The following is a 19,313-nucleotide window of genomic DNA, read 5'->3' on the forward strand; positions in this document are numbered from 1 at the left end:
CCTTCAGAATAAAATGTACGAACAACGCTTTTCGTGATTTACAGTCATAACAAAATAAAGTAAATATCAGAATGGTTTCAAAATATATTTATGAATTATATAAAAACCGTAGTTGTGAATTTGAAGTTATGTGATTTATTCAATTTAATGACATCACAAACTAATATTGTTACTGTCTGGACTCTAAAGGCTAATATTTTGAAGGTTGAAACGGAAGTGTATCGGTTCATGTTAGGGGACTTCACACTGGTAGGAACCACATGTGGTACTTCGCCGTACAGGACCAGCAGCAGCAACAACATATATTACTTTTAACCAAGTCGTTGTTACTTTGTTCATTGTTGCATGTCGCTGAAAAGGAGTCTCTTTGGAATAAGACCTGCTTGCGGCTTTGCGGGTTGAGCCCATTTCTTCGCTGAAATTCAACGCATTTAGCCCTTGTTAGCTCGTTAGCTAACTGACTAAAGCGTGGAGGTAAATAAGCTAAACATTTGTGTTTTAGTATGTCCGTACTATCATTTCATTCTTAATAACAACTTGTTTTAAGTTCATATTTTTAATTATTTTAAAGCTGTCATGCGTTAGTTTTGCAATAATAGCTGTTTACTTTTATATAACCGTAGCGATATATAGTGTGTTAACTTAATGTGTGATAAAGTAGTTTAAGTTTGAGATTAACTCACGCACTGCCTCTGCCAGTGTTGAAGAAGGTAAGTTCCTTTACCTAAATAATAACTGTCTGTAGACAGAGGAAGTACTCGGATCTTGTACTTGTGTAAAAGTAGAAGTACCAGAATGTAGGAATACTCTGTTACAGTAAAAGTCCTGCATTCAAAATGTTACTCAAGTAAAAGTATTAGCATCAAAATATATACTTAAAGTACCAAAAGTAAAAGTAGTCATTGTGCAGATTGGTCCATTTCAGAATAATATGTATGATATGTTTTATAATGATTGATCATGAAAGTGTTATCAAAGCTGGTGAAGGTGCAGCTAGTTTGAATGACTTTGTAGACTGCAGGGTAGCTTGTGGATTTACTCCAGGTGGAATTAAAGTCTGATTAAAGAGTTAATCATATTGTTTATCATTATTTGCAAAGTAACTAAAGGTAAAGTTACAGTACAATTACAATATTTACTTCTGAATTGTAGTGGAATAGAAGTACAGAGTAACATAAAATGGAAGTACAGTACTTGAGTAAATGTAGGCCTACTTAATGACTTTACACTACTGGTCATAGATTCTTTCAGTCTTGGTTTTGAGGTATTTTACCTCTAGACCAGCCTTCATCAATTCAAAAGATGTCTATGTTTCAGATGGATGAAAAAATACCAGAGGAGAATGGAGAGATGTTGCCAGTGCATGTGGAGAAGGAAGAGGAGATGGAGGTTACCATGACACCACAACTAGAACATCCAATCGTAACCCCTGGCAACGCAGACATATCAAACACAGAAACCCATATGGAGGAAACAACAGCAACACTTTCCTTGCAGAGTGTGTGTAAGACAGAGGCGTGTGAAGACAAGGAGTCAGACAGGTATACACACACACACACACACACACACACACACGTGGGCAAAATGCTGGTTATTAATGTATTTGAGTGAACGGCTTGTTACAGTAAGGGAATGGAAACGATGAACTCCCTCTGATGCTCTTCCTTTCCCCTCCCCAGTGACAGCTCTTCATCCTCCTCTTCTTCCTCCTCGTCATCCTCTTCTCCCTCTCCACCTGTTTTGTTGGAGGATGACGATGACGAGGGTTTCAGCCAACCGGCCCCCATCAAAACCAGAGATGAAGTCCTGCTCGAGGTCAGTCTGTGGTTGTATGTTTTTGCTTTAAGACCTCTCCTGTTACTTGGTTTCGGTTGATTGTGTATAGAGTTAGCATTTTACCACTTATCCTTGTCTCAAAGTCGATGTTTCTTTTCAAGTGTTTTTGGTTAGATGCCCGAAATAAGCTCTGTGGTTAACACAAGCTGAAGAGATTTTCACATTTTGTTCTACGATACATTATGCAGTGGTTATGCCAATGTTTCCGCTTGCCGTCATATTGTCCGTTAAAAATAATTTGGTATAAGCACAATTGTTTTTTTTAAGTTTATTAAAAAATACGCTTTTTTTTGAAGGAAAAATAATATTTCTCATTCGCATGCTGCTTCTTTGCATGCTCTCATACACTGTTGTTGATGAACACACACCTATTGTTCCGCTCGTCTCAACAAAGACAGATGGAGGATGATCAGGAAATAACTGTTACATCAATACAATAAGGAATTTGCTTTGTTAAAAATGTTGTAATATATTGAACTGTCTGTATTCTATGAATGTTAACTGTTAATCGTCTCTCGTACATGGTCACATTGGTTAGTTATACAACAGTGATTGCACTACAAAACGTTGGAAAGTGACTCTGATGCGCCCTGGTGATCAAAAGTTTTACTCACTTTCTTTTTTACTCTACTCACTTACTACTTACTTTCCTGTTGCGCCTGTCTGGCGAGAGAGCCTCAGGTGCGATGGGGTACAAACAGCACCACATCCTGACGGCAGTTATGCAGGCTTGAGTTTCTCAATAGTAACTTAAATACAAAATTAATCGAGATAGCCCTGATCGTGTCTTTCTTTATAAAGCCTTCTTTATCAATTGTTTTCAAGCTCAGATCATATTTGATAGAATATCTCGTATTCTTCCGGTAAATTTAAGTCTTACTGGTCACTTTTACCAACACAATGTTTTTTTAACAGAAACACTTGGTTTTGCACTGCCATGGGACCGTGATATATTCCATTTTTATAAAACGGACAAGTCAAATCAAGCAATCTGATTGGTTCTTAGCCGTGATATACTGAGCGTATACCACGGGTAGAATTGTAAACTGCCTGCAGTTTGCTTTTCATACTGGAACAAGAAAGCAGCGGAGAAGTAACGGGGCAGAAACCCTACTTTTTACGCAGCGGTCCAGACATAGAGATCAAACGGCAACACATATTCAGTGTGCAGTTCCTTTGGCATCAGGGCAGGGATATCTAGATACTTTCCAAGGTTTGACATAATGAATTGTGCTACTTTTAAAGCAAGCAACGATGTTTTCAAATCTGTAATCAAAGAGGTCCGCAAAAAACACTATCGGCCAATCAGATTGCTTGATTTGACTTGTCAGTTTTATAAATATATTTACATTTCTTCCGTTACGGAACAAACTTACAAAGCATACGATGGAAACATTTAAGATTAACTTCGACCTCCGGGGGGCTCTTACTATGGAGGAGTGGATTGAGCAGTGCCTATCTCCAGAAAAAAAAGCACCTAAACGAGGACATGCAGAGCTACGTGAAGAGCAGGTAGACCAACTGGAAAAGTACCAGCATTCAAAAGCTTTCTGATGCGGGTCTTGAAACAAAGCAGAGAAATTATGACCGTTAGTGGCCACAGGTGCGAAAGCTCTCTAGAGCTACTGTAAGCCGAATCTCGGGGACCGGAGAAAGTGGAGCAATATTCTCACCACGCCAAGCAACAGCCTAGAACAACCTCAACAAGTAACCACGTAAGCCATGCTACTGATGCTGGACAGGTTTTCAGTGGGTGCACAATAAACGGCAACATACAAATGAATGTAAATAAATAGCCAAATAATGGATCAACGCTCTCTGTCTAATATGTTCACTAGCTGTTAGTGTTGTTGCATAGCAACCACCTCGCACTATGTTTCGCGCAGAAGGCAACAGAGGGACTATTTTATTTTGAACATCATTATTTACTAATAAAAACTATTTAAATTAGAGTGTGTCTTGTTTTTCATATTGCCACACTTGGTAACCGTTTTATAAAAGCAATAGCTCACTTCAGGCCGCGGTATATGCTCATTATATCACAACTAAGGGGCGTGGTTAGGACATAATAACCTAATGGGGATATCGTGTCAACAAACGTACCTTCAAACCAGACCAAAGCTGACCCTGTGTCTGTGTGTAGGAGCTGCCAGCCGTGGAGGAGGTGTTGGTGTCCTTACCAGAAGATGCAGAACTAAAGCCTGTAGGCACAGTCTCCAGTATTATACAGCAACTTGGTAAGTAAAGACACACTCACGCTGAGGTCACACTGCAACACTAACTGTCTGATTTCTAAAGAAGTGGCAGCCATGATGAGAGGTGTTTGAATTATCTAGATCAGGGGTATTCAACTAAAATTCAACGAGGTCCAGTTAGAGAAAATGTCCCCATGCAAAGGTCCGGAACATAAAAATGTCTAAGTTGCTTTATGAATTAGTGTGATATATATTGAAGTAGCTGCAGCTTTATCAACGTCTGCATGTAATCAACAGCTGACTGCCAATCAAATAAAGAAAGTACAATTCAAAAACAACTATTTATTGTCAATTAGCATTGAACTAAACAGATATACAGTAAATACTGTGGATATGAGTAATGTTCCTCTTGGGCTGCATTTAAAAAATAAAATAGGAGAAAATAAATAAAATGGCTTTTGAAAATATGTGCATCTTAAAAGTGCTTAATTTAAGATAAATAAAATAAAGTGTAGCAGCAGCTTGACTGTCCCTTTTTCTTTGTTAACCGTTTCACATCATGACTTAACAGTTTCAGACGATTATAGAACAATATCAGTCTTTACACATCATAACAATTGAACAGTTTTAAAGTTTATTTTTCTTTCCCTCTTATATTGCAGTCCCTCACTCACTTTTTTTAAATTCAGTGCGAGAATTGAACTGGAGCTTGTCCTGCCAGGAGTTTGTAAATCTGGGCTGAAATGGTGTCAGGGCCATTCTCACACACATGCAGGTGCTCATTGGTTACAGTGATGCAAACACAGGTATGGTGAAGAAAGAGAGAACTATTCGAAGCAGAAAGAAAACAGCGTAATATACCATCTGACAAAGGCCTGTGCTATAATGCTTCAATTAACTGGCTATTCTTTATAATATACTCAGATCAATAGGAGACAGAGATGTTAAGTTATAAATCAAGGGTTTTTATTATTATTTACAGCAGGGGGGGGAACCTTTTTCCTTTACATTTTTACAACATCCTCCGAGGGTCGTACAAATTATTGAACTCAACCTCTGCTTAAAAAAACTAAAATCACAGCCCATTCGCCTTTCTTTCATGCTGTGCAAAGAAAAAGCAACCTCTTAATCCAGATATCTTACCATGACTCACGCATGCATGCATGTGCACGATGTGGCGTGACCACCAAAACAGAAAGATATGGACACAAGATGTGTGCAAATGTATTTAGTACCCTATCCATGTGAACATGATTTAAGTGTGGGAGGGGGGACCTAACCTCCTCTAGGGGGGTCCGGGGGCATGTTCCCCCGGAAGATTTTTAAATATTGAAGTTAAAAGCATCAATCTGGTGCACTTTGAGAGCAAAATGAAGAGATCTATGGATACATCTCTCAACGCCCATATGAAACAGAACTGTAAGCAGATTTTTCTTTTTGGATATTTTACAAATCACTACCCTTTTAAACTCTATTCTTGTTGTTTTTAACAACTTTTTTGTTACTGTCATATAGTATTTTATACCTGTTTTTCATTTAGTCTCATTACTAACTATAATTATCATATCAAGGTGTGCCTTAACTTCACTGAGCTGAGGTTATTTGAGCCTCTCAGGAGAGAGCTCTCTTCCACCTGGTTGTAGAAAAGCTCTTTAAATTCGTTAGCATAGCTAGCTAACCAGATGCTAATAACAACAGATCGCCACTGTGCTTACAACTAAATACACAGCCATGCAAACACCGCGGCATGTGTACGGCTCCTTATGGGTAGCCTACTGCAATATTTGAAGGGCTGGAGCGGCGTTCCGATGCTCTCTGTCAGCACTCCTTTCAGACGAGACATATACCACGCGAAGACACGTTTCGCTCGTGTTGTGTAACTTGTGTTCAAGGAACCTGTCCTTGGCCAGGAAAAACAGGTACTCGCTTGTTTAATTATTTTTGCAGTCTAGATTTCTTCTTCTTTTTTGAAGTGGGGAGTCTGTCCGTCAGGACTCCCCACCCCCAAAACGAAAACTCTTCGGTTCTCCACGAATTACACAAATCACCCAAATCAGCGTTAACAAAGCGGGAGGTGCCGAAAAATCCCCTATTAATGTATTGATTATAGCTCCGGGTCCGTATAGGTCGGCGTCTGGGTCCGGACCGCCTGTTGCCGACCCCTGATCTAGATCAGCGGTTCCCAACCTTTTTCAACGGGGGGGGGGGGGGGGGGGCGACGAAAATATTTTTGGTGGTATACGCTCAGTATATCACGGCTAAGAACCAATCAGATTGCTTGATTTGACTTGTCCGTTTTATAAAAATGGAATATATCACGGTCCCATGGCAGTGCAAAACCAAGTGTTTCTGTTAAAAAAACATTGTGTTGGTAAAAGTGACCAGTAAGACTTAAATTTACCAGAAGAATACGAGATATTCTACAGATGGCCAGTCCTCCCCTGAAAAATGTCTATGCACAGGTTATTATTAATAAAAAGGAAAGGAACTTCAATGCTTCCTAAATGATCTCCTTTTTACAAAGGATACACTGGACCACCCTTTAAAATGAAAAGGACATAATGCCAGCCCACAATTCCTTGCAGTTACAGTGCACATATGTTTTGAACTTTCAACATGTTAAACCTAAGGGCAATTTCTGACAATACGCTGATACTGTTGAATCATCAAAATAAAGCCAACATCTACTGAAAGTGTTTTCTTAAGCAAATTTGTTATATCAACATGTTTAAATTGTGATATGCACAGTAGCAGATGAGTAGGTTTAACACATTATTTTGTATACAAATAGTTTGAGACAATCATACTTCAGGATTCATGTTGTTTAATATGAGTGGACACGAGGGTACACTACGAGCAACCATTGTTGTTCTATTTCCTTTTTTAATTTGAATTGATATCTTGGTTAATAATATATTTTCCACTGTTGTCCATGTTTATGAAGCCAGCATGAAACAACATGATAAGAACACACAGGGTGAAGTGTCTAGATATGCTTTCAGTAGTTTGTGAACTGTAAAATGTACTTTCCCCACGATGGACGAACATCCATAACATCCTTCGTTGCATCATATTAACGTCGCCTAGTGTACGTGCCGTCAAATTCTCTTCACCTCAGTGGTCTTTTCCTAAGTCCTGATGAATTCTACTATCGTCATTCCTTTAACCCCATGACATTTTCACTGAGGTTAGGGAAAAGTGTTTATGAATAGACATAGGAACAGATTTTTTTGAAAGTACAACCTAGAAATGTGTAATTTTCATCTCTGTCTTGTCTCTGCAGTGATAATCCAGTCTCTGAAGGACACGCCCCCTCTGACTGACGACAGCGTCATCTTCACATCTGATAGGCTGGCTGTTGGCAAGGTGTGTGTCTCTCTTTACCTCTGACCAGGTGTGTTTAATGTCCTCAGTGTGTTCCTGCGTGCTAATGTCCTGTTGATGCGTTCAGGTGTTCGAGGTGTTCGGTCCGGTCTCCAGTCCGCTGTACATTCTGCGCTTCAGCTCTGAGGAGCAGATCAGAAGCAAAGGGCTGACAGAGGGACTGACTCTGTATTACACACCTTCCATCAAAGAATACGCAAAATACATCCTCACTCAACAGCTCCAAGTGTAAGTGCATGCTGCTCATTAAAGTTCAGGCTTTTAGAAGTGCTGTGCAGCTGCTGCGGGGCGGTAAGAACGTATAGGGTTCTGACTTAAAAGTTTGCAATGTCACTAAATTGTGGAGCGTTATTAATACAATAGACAATACAATTAACAAATAATATTTCACCCATTTGTTTGATTAGTGGGTTTTACGTTAATATTTGTGTGGCTACGCAACCCAGTCTCACGGCATTTCGTGTCACGAAATTAATCTATTGATTCGTGTTCACCCACACGATTTCCCCATTTTTTTCGTGTCACACAGAACAATTTTAAAAGCAATGTAAATAATAACAAATTGGAAGGAAACAAATATTTAAAAATACAGATTTCAGTATTCTGAGGCTCTGAGCCCCATTTCTTTTCCTCTCGGATGGCAAAAAAAGTCAGACATTATACAATTTTAAAATAAAAACAATACCTAAAAAAAACAAGAACATGTTTTAATGAACCACACAGCTTCCGGTTTTCCAAGACCCGACCGGACAAAAAGAGGTGGTGCTGGCACGAAACATACTACCAATAGAAATACATTGCTTACAATCGTTCTGTGTGACACGAAAAAAATGAGAAAATCATGTTTGTGAACACAAATCAATAGATTACATTTATTTCGTGACGATTACACACAATGCCATGAGACTGGGTTGGGCTTGAAGGCTTTGTTTGTGCTGTATGATAGGGAATGGCCTGATAATTATCATCGTATCATCCTTGTTTCTTTTTAAGTAGCCATCACTCTTGACACCTTAAAGTGAACTAACTTGTGAGTCATAATGAAAATACTTTTGCTTCAGCTACAAGGGATCTGATGCATCTTGGAAGAACGACCAAGAACCACCAGCGGAGGTAAGCACAAAGACTGTGTTTAAACACCTCTGTTTGATCAACTAAAGCTACAATTAGCCTCTATCTTATCTGAACTATACTGAAAATCGTTTCAGAGACAACGTTGGCTTCAAACACTAGCATTTAGCGTTGGCTGACCCGCTACATAACGGACAATAAAAATATATCTTTGTTCATTTGGCACTAGGGGTGTAACGGTATCCGTATTCGTCCTGTACCGTCACGGTTCGGTGCATGCAATCACACGACGAATACGCCTTTTTTTTTACGAGTGGGAAAAAGGTCTGTCATTCAGGGCAGTATCCACTACACTACATATAATCTAGGGGGCGGTATTGCGCCTAAAAGCTGTTTGCCAGCCGCCCCTTAAACAACAAATGAAGAAGAAGAAGAAAACAAAACGAACAAAATACAAGAAGAAGAAAAGTTAGTATGGCGAGTTCAGATAACACACAGGAGCTAGAAGAACCACCTGCTTCTTTTAAATCAGCTGTGTGGGAACATTTCCGGTGGTGGTTCGGACCAGGACGGTGTGTCGGCGTTGTTAGTCAGCGGTGCGGTATGCTAATGGTAACACATGCCAAACATGCTAAATCATATCAGAAGGCATCACCCAGATTTGGCAATCACCGGAGCCCGGCAAAAGACAACAGCAGTTCAACAGCTGATCCCCGCTGTTTTTAAGAAGCCAATAGACATGAAAGCCAAGAGACCGAAATAAATAACGGAAGCTATTGGCATATGTTTTTCAACTGCTATGCACCCTTATGCAATAGTGGAGGACCCCGACTTTTATTGATTGTGATTGAAACACTTTCTTATTATTTATTTTGTAATATTTTCAAGACATTTTTTTTGTTTTACAGCTTATTGAACCTTGTTGTTTGACATCAGCCATTATAGATAATATGGCCATCTGAGTGTGTGTTGTACTGTGTAATAAAGTTAATTATTCAAAATGTTCCTTTAAAAAAAAAAGGTTCCTTATTTTTTAAACTGAAACTTGCACTACTGTTCAAAATAAATAAAAACCTGGAATCATGCATTTGGGACTTTTTTTTGCTTTTTCTTGTTGTACCGAACCGTGACCCCCCAAACCGAGGTACATACCGAACCGTGAATGTGAACCGTTACACCCCTATTTGGCACATCACTAGGAGGTTGACTTGTGTGAAGATTATATTTTGACACCATTTCTAAGTTACCCAAGCATCTTTTTCTGCATAATTTCCTTAGAAAAGTGTTATATTTGCACAAATTAGACTAAATATAAATGCTGAAATGTTTATTAGCTAAGTGTTGTGACTATCCTGTGTTTCAGGAGTCATAAAACAAGTCAATCTGATGAAGCTGAAAAGGTTCAAATCCTCCTAACAAAGTAAAGTAAATCTGTAGTTTCTGCTCTTCTCTGTCCTATCGCCAGGCTTTAGATTACAGCGATGATGAGAAGGAACATGAAGCCAAGAGGAAAGGGAAAAACGCCAGGAAGAAGAGGGCCAATAACCAAACAGGTATCTCACTCACAGTAGCTTTTTATGCTGATTTCATCTGAAAGAAGTCAAGAGATGAATAGATAAGAAGATAATTTATAGCAAACAACATTTCCTTATAGCTTAGTCCATTATTCTAGACACAAATAGCACCACAGAACACAACAACAAAAGTATTAGAACTTTTTAATTTGCTAGAAAAGTAATATTAAAGGGGACCTATCATGCAAAATGCACTTTTTGATGTCTTTTATACATCAATACAGTGGGGCAAAAAAGTATTTAGTCAGCCACCAATTGTGCAAGTTCTCCCACTTAAAAATATTAGAGGCCTGTAATTTTCATCCTAGGTATACCTCAACTATGAGAGACAAAATGAGACAAAAAAATCCAGAAAATCACTGTCTGATTTTTAAAGAATTTATTTACAAATTATGGTGGAAAATAAGTTTTTGGTCAATAACAAAAGTTCATCTCAGTACTTTGTTATTTACCCTTTGTTGGCAATGACAGAGGTCAAACGTTTTCTGTAAGTCTTCACGAGGTTTTCACACACTGTTGCTGGTATTTTGGCCCATTCCTCCATGCAGATCTCCTCTAGAGCAGTGATGTTTTGGGGCTGTCGCTGGGCAACACGGACTTTCAACTCCCTCCAAAGATTTTCTATGGGGTTGAGATCTGGAGACTGGCTAGGCCACTCCAGGACCTTGAAATGCTTCTTACGAAGCCACTCCTTCGTTGCCCGGGCGGTGTGTTTGGGATCATTGTCATGCTGAAAGACCCAGCCACGTTTCATCTTCAATGCCCTTGCTGATGGAAGGAGGTTGTCACTCAAAATCTCACGATACATGGCCCCATTCATTCTTTCCTTTACACGGATCAGTCGTCCTGGTCTCTTTGCAGAAAAACAGCCCCAGAGCATGATGTTTCCACCCCCATGTTTCACAGTAGGTATGGTGTTCTTTGGATGCAACTCAACTCTCCTCCAAACACGTCTAGTTGAGTTTTTACCAAAAAACTCTATTTTGGTTTCATCTGACCATATGACATTCTCCCAATCCTCTTCTGGATCATCTAAATGCTCTCTAGCAGACTTCAGACGGGCCTGGACATGTACTGGCTTAAGCAGGGGGACACGTCTGGCACTGCAGGATTTGAGTCCCTGGCGGCGTAGTGTGTTACTGATGGTAGCCTTTGTTACTTTGGTCCCAGCTCTCTGCAGGTCATGGACTCGGTCCCCCCGTGTGGTTCTGGGATCTTTGCTCATCGTTCTTGTGATCACTTTGACCCCACGGGGTGAGATCTTGTGTGGAGCCCCAGATCGAGGGAGATTATCAGTGGGCTTGTATGTCTTCCATTTTCTAATAATTGCTCCCACAGTTGATTTCTTCACACCAAGCTGCTTACCTATTGCAGATGCAGTCTTCCCAGCCTGGTGCAGGTCTACAATTTTGTTTCTGGTGTCCTTTGACAGCTCTTTGGTCTTGGCCATAGTGGAGTTTGGAGTGTGACTGTTTGAGGTTGTGGACAGGTGTCTTTTTTATACTGATAACGAGTTCAAACAGGTGCCATTAATACAGTTACCAAGTGGAGGACAGAGGAGGCTCTTAAAGTTACAGGTCTGTGAGAGCCAGAAATCTTGTTTGTTTGTAGGTGACCAAATACTTATTGTACCGAGGAATTTACCAATTAATTCATTAAAAATCCTACAATGTGATTTCCTGGATTCTTTCCCCCCATTCTGTCTCTCATAGTTGAAGTGTACCTAGGATGAAAATTACAGGCCTCTCATCTTTTTAAGTGGGAGAACTTGCACAATTGGTGGCTGACTAAATACTTTTTTGCCCCACTGTATGTGTCCCCGGTGTGTCGGGGAACTCACGCAGCGTCAGAAAATTAAACCCTCTCTTTTCCTCCGTACCCAAATCTCTAAAAGCAGAGCTTGTCCAGATTTGCGTCCGATATGACTTAATATCGGAAATGCGGATCCACGGCACTATCAGAAAGTTGCTATCAGAAACAATGCCCGACAGTTTTGGACGTAATATGGTCGGTGTTTACATTAGCATCGCTAACACTCAGAGCTAACCTGTACTGGAGAGCATGTGTGTGTGAAAAGGAACTCACCTTGTGGCAGTGGTGCCTCCAGACATTTTTCATAGGGGTGGCCAAATGGGGCCACTGAAAATCTTGGGGTGGCCCACCAAAACCAAGCATTTAATTGTTGTAAAAGTATAGACTAGATGAAAACAATGGCAAAGAGAATCACCTTCTGATATACTTTGGTTTCTTATTTTACATTTTCTGATACTATTCATCTGAAGTGAATATAATACGGATAGTTAACATTTTCAAACAACATTTAAAAGAACCTTGTTTTGTGTTATGTATACATGTGTTGGTGATTTATTGTTTTGTTTTTTATATATGCTAGTTGTTCTTTCCTTTTTAAAAAGACAAATACAGCTTAATTTAAATAAGTTCCTTTATTGTAAGGCACAAAATGTTCAGCATTCTCAACACACAACAGCAACACAACATGTTCTTCAGTTATATTATGTCTCTAGGTCAGGGGTCGGCAACCCCTGGCACGCGTGCCAATGCTGGCACGCGGCACCGTAACCAGTGGCACACTAGGAATAAGTGTGCAAAATATTTAAATTGTATTTTCGGATCATGAACGAGACCGCCGCCAGAGCGCGTCTCCCCGTTACCTGCAGAAGGAAGCCATGCACGCAACGCAGCCCCGCTCTCTTTAACTCCAGGTGACTTTCTGCCGCTTTCCTCCGTGGTGCTGATCGTTTCACCACGGAGGAAAGCACTTCACAAATTGCAGTACTCATAAGGAGCTGTACAAATGCTGCAGTTTTTGCGTGGCTGTGTATTTAGTTGAAAGCCCAGGGGCGATCTGCTCATCTCGCATCGAAATAATATGCTACAAACATAGCTGCGGGGAGTAGGGGTGCTGGAGGTGCTGCAGCTCCCCGTGTTGGCGAATGGTGTACATTTGAAAAACTGAGCGACCACCTAAATAAAAATGATCAACTCCATAAAATAGTTATGATTTGACTTAAAATAAAGTAAAATCATAACTATGATTATGTCTGTATCTATATGTCAGCGGGCGGCTCGTATCGCTCGCTGACGGCCGGCACCGCCTTTTCGCAGCACCCCCTAAGTAAAATGACTTCCCGCGGCTATGGCTACAAAGGGGCGGACTGGCCATCTGTGTGTTGAACTTTCCTGTCGGCTCCCAGACCGTAGGCGAGGAGGGCAGAAGCAACAAGCTTCAGGTTCAATAACCACTTTAGCTTAAATTACTGGAGAGAGGCGAGCTCTTCTTGGGAGGCCGTTGCATTTATTTAGCTGTTCTTCTGTTTCACAAAATACATCACAGACCTCTGTTTTTCTGCTTCCTCGTTTCACTTCCAGAAACATACACACGCTCTCTCACTGTCGCTCTACCATCCACAAACACACATGCACAAGCCACACCTCTCTCTCTCTTAAAGGGACAGCGATCTCATCTCACTCTGCATGACCCTAATATCACAACATGTGTGTTCTGGAGAATCACAGAACGGACGATCGTCCTTATTATTATGCCGTTTAAACCAATTATTTAAATGTTATTGTTAAATTCGGCATCATGTAAGTTGCGCTGACAGGTCCACACACTGCTTCCCTGCAGCGAGGCTCCCCCCGCCCTCCTGCTGATGGTTCACGAGCGTCAAGCTCCTCAACCCCCCCCCCCCGTTGATAATTCTCGATCGTTAGCACGCTGATAACAAGTTTTTTTTTTAAATGGCACTTCATATCAAAATGGTTGCCCGACCCCTGCTCTAGGTTATAAATTGTTTTAGACTGAACAAAGCTGTTTGTGTCACACTGGGATCAAAGATGATTGACATGACTTTATTAAACCAAGTTTTAAAACATGACTATTTTATTTCAACAGGACCCAAAAACACAAGGGGTATAAAATGGTAAATACATTCTGTGATTGAACACAAAAACACCATCTATTATTGACCTTTATAGCGAATTCAAAACATTATAAATGATACAAAACACCACCTTTTAGTATTAGACAGAAAATAGGTGACGAGACATATTTCTATTCTTTTAGATTAGGCCACTGTGGTGAGAGTATTACATATAGCTTGTATTCCATTTGTTTTGTATATGTATATTTATACTTTATAAACAAACTGGTTACCCTTTTTTTATCAGCATACAGAGGATTATGAAAACAAACTTGACTAATGGTCGGCTCATAACCTCAGAACACAGAAGAGGAAAAACTGCATAGATTCTCGTTTCATTTTGAAGGAGCTGCAGACCTAAAGCGTGTAGAAGACTTAAATGATTACAAAGGTCACAATCACATTAGGGGTGCAACAACTCATCGACTTAATCGATTAAAATCGATTACCAAATTAGTTGCCAACTAATTCAGTCATCGATTCGTTGGTGACGTCATCACGTGTGTTTTACGCCCCGTTAAGCTCTAACTTTATTGGTCTTTGTATCGGTACTGGAGACATTTAAAACATATATGTCATGTATTATTGCTACAAAGACGTTATATCGCAGTCTTAGTGTCGCCAACTCGTTTCTAATATGCAAAAAGACAAACAAATGCGTCTATGATGTATTTTCGATCTTTCTCTCCCCCGCCTGCTTGCGAGGGGGCGGGGCAGTTTACACACGGGCAGCTGCAACATGCAGCAACACACACACGTGGGAGATGGCGGAGAGAACGCGCTCCGAGGTGGTTAAACTTTACCCGTCTCGATGTGGAGAATGCTCGTTGCCAAAAGTGGAATAAGAGTTTAGCATGTAAGGGCGGTAACACGAGCTATTTGTCTAAACATTTAGCAAAAGTGCACCACATCCAGACGGAGGAATGCACCGGGTTCGACTGTCTTTCTAGTAGCTCTGTAGCCCCGTCCACGAGCAACGTTTCCACGTCAGGTGTTATGTATGCTAGCAGCAACACACGGAGCTAACTACATTATACAAACATAATGATTAGAGGTAACAGAGCCTTCAGTGTGGCATCCCCCACCCTCTGGAACTCTCTCCCCCCCGAAATCCGCAGCGCCCCAACCCTGGACATTTTCAAAAAGCCCTCAAAACGCACCTTTTTATCAAGGCTTTCCCCACTGTATAGTTAGTTTAATAGGTTTATTTGTCCGCTACTCCCCACCCCCTTAACCTGTCTGCCTTTTTTCCCCTACTCCCCCCCCCCCCTACCCGACTTGTAAAGCGACCTTGGGTTTCCTGAAAGGCGCTATAAAAATATTATATATTATTATTATTATTTAGTTTGTTAAAGTTTCAGCTATTCTGTTTACAGTTCTGTCATCAGATTATTTAATACGATTTGTTAAAACACTGTTGTTTCTTTTGATGTGAAATATTATTTATTTAATTTGAATAAAAAGCAATGTTAGTTTTGTTCACAATTTAAGTTATTTCAATAATATATGTATTTTGGAATCAAGTATTCATCTTTATTGTCTTCATTGTTAGTTTCCACATGCCTAAAACAACCTCAAGCTAAATCTAAAAGTTGATGGCTAAATAAGAGCGTTTGAGAAATTGTGCAAGGCATACAGTAATAGTCCGAATAGTCGATTAATCGTTTCATTAATCGATATATTAATCGATTATCAAATTAGTCGTTTGTTGCAGCCCTAAATCACATTAATAAAACTGTACTTAGGTTTTAGTTCCACTTTTACAAAACAGAGTTCCACATGTACTTTCTAGCATGTATGGCCATCTCCTCACTAGCCCTATGCTGCTGCTCCCCTGCCAGCTCTGTCTCTCCTTTACTCATCTTCTTCTTAAAATAAGAAGAGATGTCTGTTGACTTTCTCTTCATTTTCTGCAGATTGACATTACACACAGCAGTGATTAATAGTAGCCTACGCATTACACCAGCCCAGCATACCGACATCAGCTAACGTTAGCTTAGCAAGCTAAACTAACGCTAACTAGGATAGCTGCCAAAGTGTGTTTACAGACAAATTATACCTGAAGTCAAGCCAGCCTTTACTGAGCCCCAAGCCTGTTTTCCAGGTCTTCCAGCGTTTTTCTCGTTTTAATGCCATTGAACACAATTTTTGTTCGGAATAACAGCTAAAGGTAAGCATATCTCCGTTTTATGCTACCTAAAGCTAACGCACTAAAGCCTAAAGTGTTGTGGGGCTTAACCCTCTGAGACCCACATAGGACATTTCTGTTTTTGTATATTTTTGTGTTTTGCCTAATAAATTGTCATTTCTTTGCAGTAAAATCAAGTTTTACACATCCCAGAAATCAACACAACCTCAGCTAATGATATGTGTCACTCATTAGAGACTTATATACACTATAATAGGGGATATTTGCCCATAAATAAAAAACGGAGCTTGAATGTTTTACTTATTTCATTAAAAAGAACTGCTAACCATAACATTGAAAGAAACATTCAACACAGACAATTGCACACATTTATTATCATTGTATCATAACTGATTAGAAGATTCTAACGTATTCTGTTCAATAGTTATGCCCATTCTTTTGGGCAGTGTCCATGGGCGTTTTTTTGCGAAGAATTGTCATTTTCTGTCCTGCCAATTTTGAAGAGTACACATGATATATCATGTCCTCAATCACACATGGCATGCTGAGCAGATTCGTCTGAATTTTCATCAACATTGTCCCCTTGAAAAATCTGCTCCAAAGCCTCAGCTGTAGTAAACGTCTTTGCCGTCCTTGTTTACTTTCAAAACACTAAAAGAACGTATTCCAACTTTTATTTATTTATTTCGCGCGTGGAATTATACCGGCTCTCATTTCAGTAAACATAACATCAGAACAGACAGGCAACCCTCTGAATCAGACTCCGATTGGCTGTGACTGCATCCACTCAGAGTGTCCGATTCAGAAACGTGACTCTTTCACTCTTTACGTCAGAAACAAAGATGGTGGATGAGAATAGATCTATAAATGATGAGCGATGCGCCAGAATCAAGGTGAGACCATCCGCAGCATATACAACTTTATGCATTCATTTCACCGAAATAAGTAAACGCCTCAATGAAAAACTGAATAGAGTTGTTTAGTGCCGTTTCTGTAGTTGAAGAGGAAAAACACGGCATGTCTCTGGCTGAAACAGCTGAGAAGTTATGACGCTTTGAACACAACGTGATCTTTGGGATCGTATACGGCCCCGTGGGTCTCAGAGGGTTAACAGGCAACGAACGTATACGACTTACCTTCTAGAAGTCTGGTGGATTTTTGTCAAGTCCGTAGAAAGAGACGCTTTGCTGCAACCTGCTGCTGTCTGTGCGAATCTCAGAGTGGTGCACGCAAGTATCAGAGTGGTGCGCCGAGTATCAGAGTGTTACCATGGTAGCAGAGGGAGGGGCTGCAGTATGAGCGTTGGAAGCTCAAATCAAGCGACTCGCTGGCTGTGTATTTGTTATTTAATATCAGATCAACTACTACGCATACGTGACTGGTGAGGCAGTGTGTGTGTGTGTGTGTGTGTGGTGGGGGGGGCCAACAAATATATCAGGGTGGCCATGCCCCCCCCCCTGCTGGCACCACTGCCTTGTGGTATAAAAATATCATGATAGGTGCTCTTTAAAGGTCACCTGTCATGCTATTTTTAGGCAATAGCATAGGTCTCAGATATATAAAAATATACAAAAAACATGTCTATGAAGTGTTTTGCTCAAAATACCAAACAGATCACCCATTCTAGCCATGCCTCATATCCCTGCATTTCACTTCCTGTTTCAAAGTGCTGATTGTGGGTATAAAGCTTTATACCACAAGGTGAGTTCCTTTTTATTTCCTGCTTCTTCACACACATGCTCTCTCCAGTACAGGTTAGCTCTGAGTGTTAGCGATGCTAATGTAAACACCGACCATATTACGTCCAAAACAGTCGGCCATTGTTTCTGATAGTACCGTGGGTCCGCATTGCCGATATGACGTCAAATCTGGATCATCTCCGTTGTAGCCCCGTCTTTAGAGATATGGGTACGGAGGAAAAGAGAGAGGGTTTTATTTTTCTGATGCTGCGTGAGTTCCCTGACAAACGGGGACACATAATGATGTATAAAAGACATCCAAAGTGCATTTTGCATGATAGGTCCTCTTTAACAAACATTAACAATTGTGAATTCTCTTGGCAGATAATAAAGCCAGCATTTAATTTTCAAAATAAGACATCAGGTGAACATTCTCCAAAACAATGGAATAGCCTTGTTACATGCTCCTGGTAGAATAGCCTTAGGTGCTAGCTCAGTTAGCTGAGCGCCGCTCCTGGTCGGGCTGGTAGACGCCATTGAAGACGGGTCAAGGCCGCTGAACTGAATCCAATCCCCACAAAAAAAGACACAATTGTGCGCAAAAATGAAGCTTAATTCATGGGGGCTGGGGAGAGTGTTAAACCCTCACGTAGAAGATGATTGACAGCCATCTATTCTTTCTCATTTCCTCCAGATAATCCTGCCAACGTTCCCCAGAACACTTTGCAGCATCAGCATCAGCATCAGCATCAGCATCAGCAGCAGCATAACGCCAGGGGTTTCCCACCGAGACATGCAGGAGCTCCCCTCAGGCATCACAACCCGAGGAATAAACAGCCAGCATTCAGCCACACAGCCCCTCCACACACACACAGACACACACACGTGCCCCCCATGTACCTCGCCCCTCCCTGTCCTTACCCTCCTCATCCACCTCCTCATCCTCACTTCTTTCCCCCACCCAACTTCCCCATGTACCCTCCTCCTCCTCCCCCTCCTCACTCTTTCTTCAATCCGTCTTTCTCTTCTCCTCGCTGGCCACCAAACTTCTCTGACCTCCCTCCTCCCCCTCCCCCGCCTCAGTGAAGCCCCCTCACCCTGTACATGTAGACTTTAGACCAGTGTTTATTAAGCTGTACAGTCAGCGATATTAGAATGAAACATGCTCAGCTATATGTTGTTACTAACCACATATGCATATATAGTTCCTTAAATGGTATTTTTGTTTATCATATTCCAAATGTGACTTTCTGTCTGTCAAATCTCCACTGCATACACACATGCTGTGAATCATAATCACCTTAAAACACTGAAGCCTGGAGAGGCTGAAGCTGTATGCAGATGTTGTGGCAGCAGCACTCTTGATTCCCCCACTAACACAACACAGTTGTTTTCTGTTAGTAATGGTCAGGGGCTTCCTGATTATATACAATTTATAATTCTCCATCTTACACCTGTATGCTTACATCAGGAGAAATGAA

General features: G+C 40.7%; 1 protein-coding gene across 1 annotated transcript; it reads left to right on the forward strand.

Annotated features, from left to right (window-relative positions):
* Positions 1-248: 248 nt before the first annotated feature.
* On the forward strand, positions 249-19,307 carry naf1 (nuclear assembly factor 1 homolog (S. cerevisiae)). The gene is made up of 9 exons (XM_034092366.1): positions 249-474; positions 1,318-1,541; positions 1,680-1,815; positions 3,980-4,073; positions 7,315-7,397; positions 7,483-7,643; positions 8,477-8,528; positions 9,952-10,039; positions 18,527-19,307. Exons 2-9 carry the CDS (start codon positions 1,318-1,320, stop codon positions 18,916-18,918), a joined length of 1,230 nt encoding a protein of 409 aa, XP_033948257.1. The 5' UTR covers positions 249-474; the 3' UTR covers positions 18,919-19,307.
* Positions 19,308-19,313: the final 6 nt, after the last annotated feature.

This window comes from Pseudochaenichthys georgianus, chromosome 1 (assembly GCF_902827115.2).
Source record: "Pseudochaenichthys georgianus chromosome 1, fPseGeo1.2, whole genome shotgun sequence".
Lineage (NCBI taxonomy): Eukaryota > Metazoa > Chordata > Actinopteri > Perciformes > Channichthyidae > Pseudochaenichthys > Pseudochaenichthys georgianus.

What these genes read in the sequence shown, in the direction of transcription:
- naf1 (XM_034092366.1), top strand. Translation starts at nt 1,318, where the DNA reads ATGGATGAAAAAATACCAGAGGAGAATGGAGAGATGTTGCCAGTGCAT. An exon ending in CAGTATTATACAGCAACTTG is followed by an intron (nt 4,074 to 7,314) that starts GTAAGTAAAGAC and finishes TTGTCTCTGCAG; the next exon opens with TGATAATCCAGTCTCTGAAG. An exon ending in CTCACTCAACAGCTCCAAGT is followed by an intron (nt 7,644 to 8,476) that starts GTAAGTGCATGC and finishes CTTTTGCTTCAG; the next exon opens with CTACAAGGGATCTGATGCAT.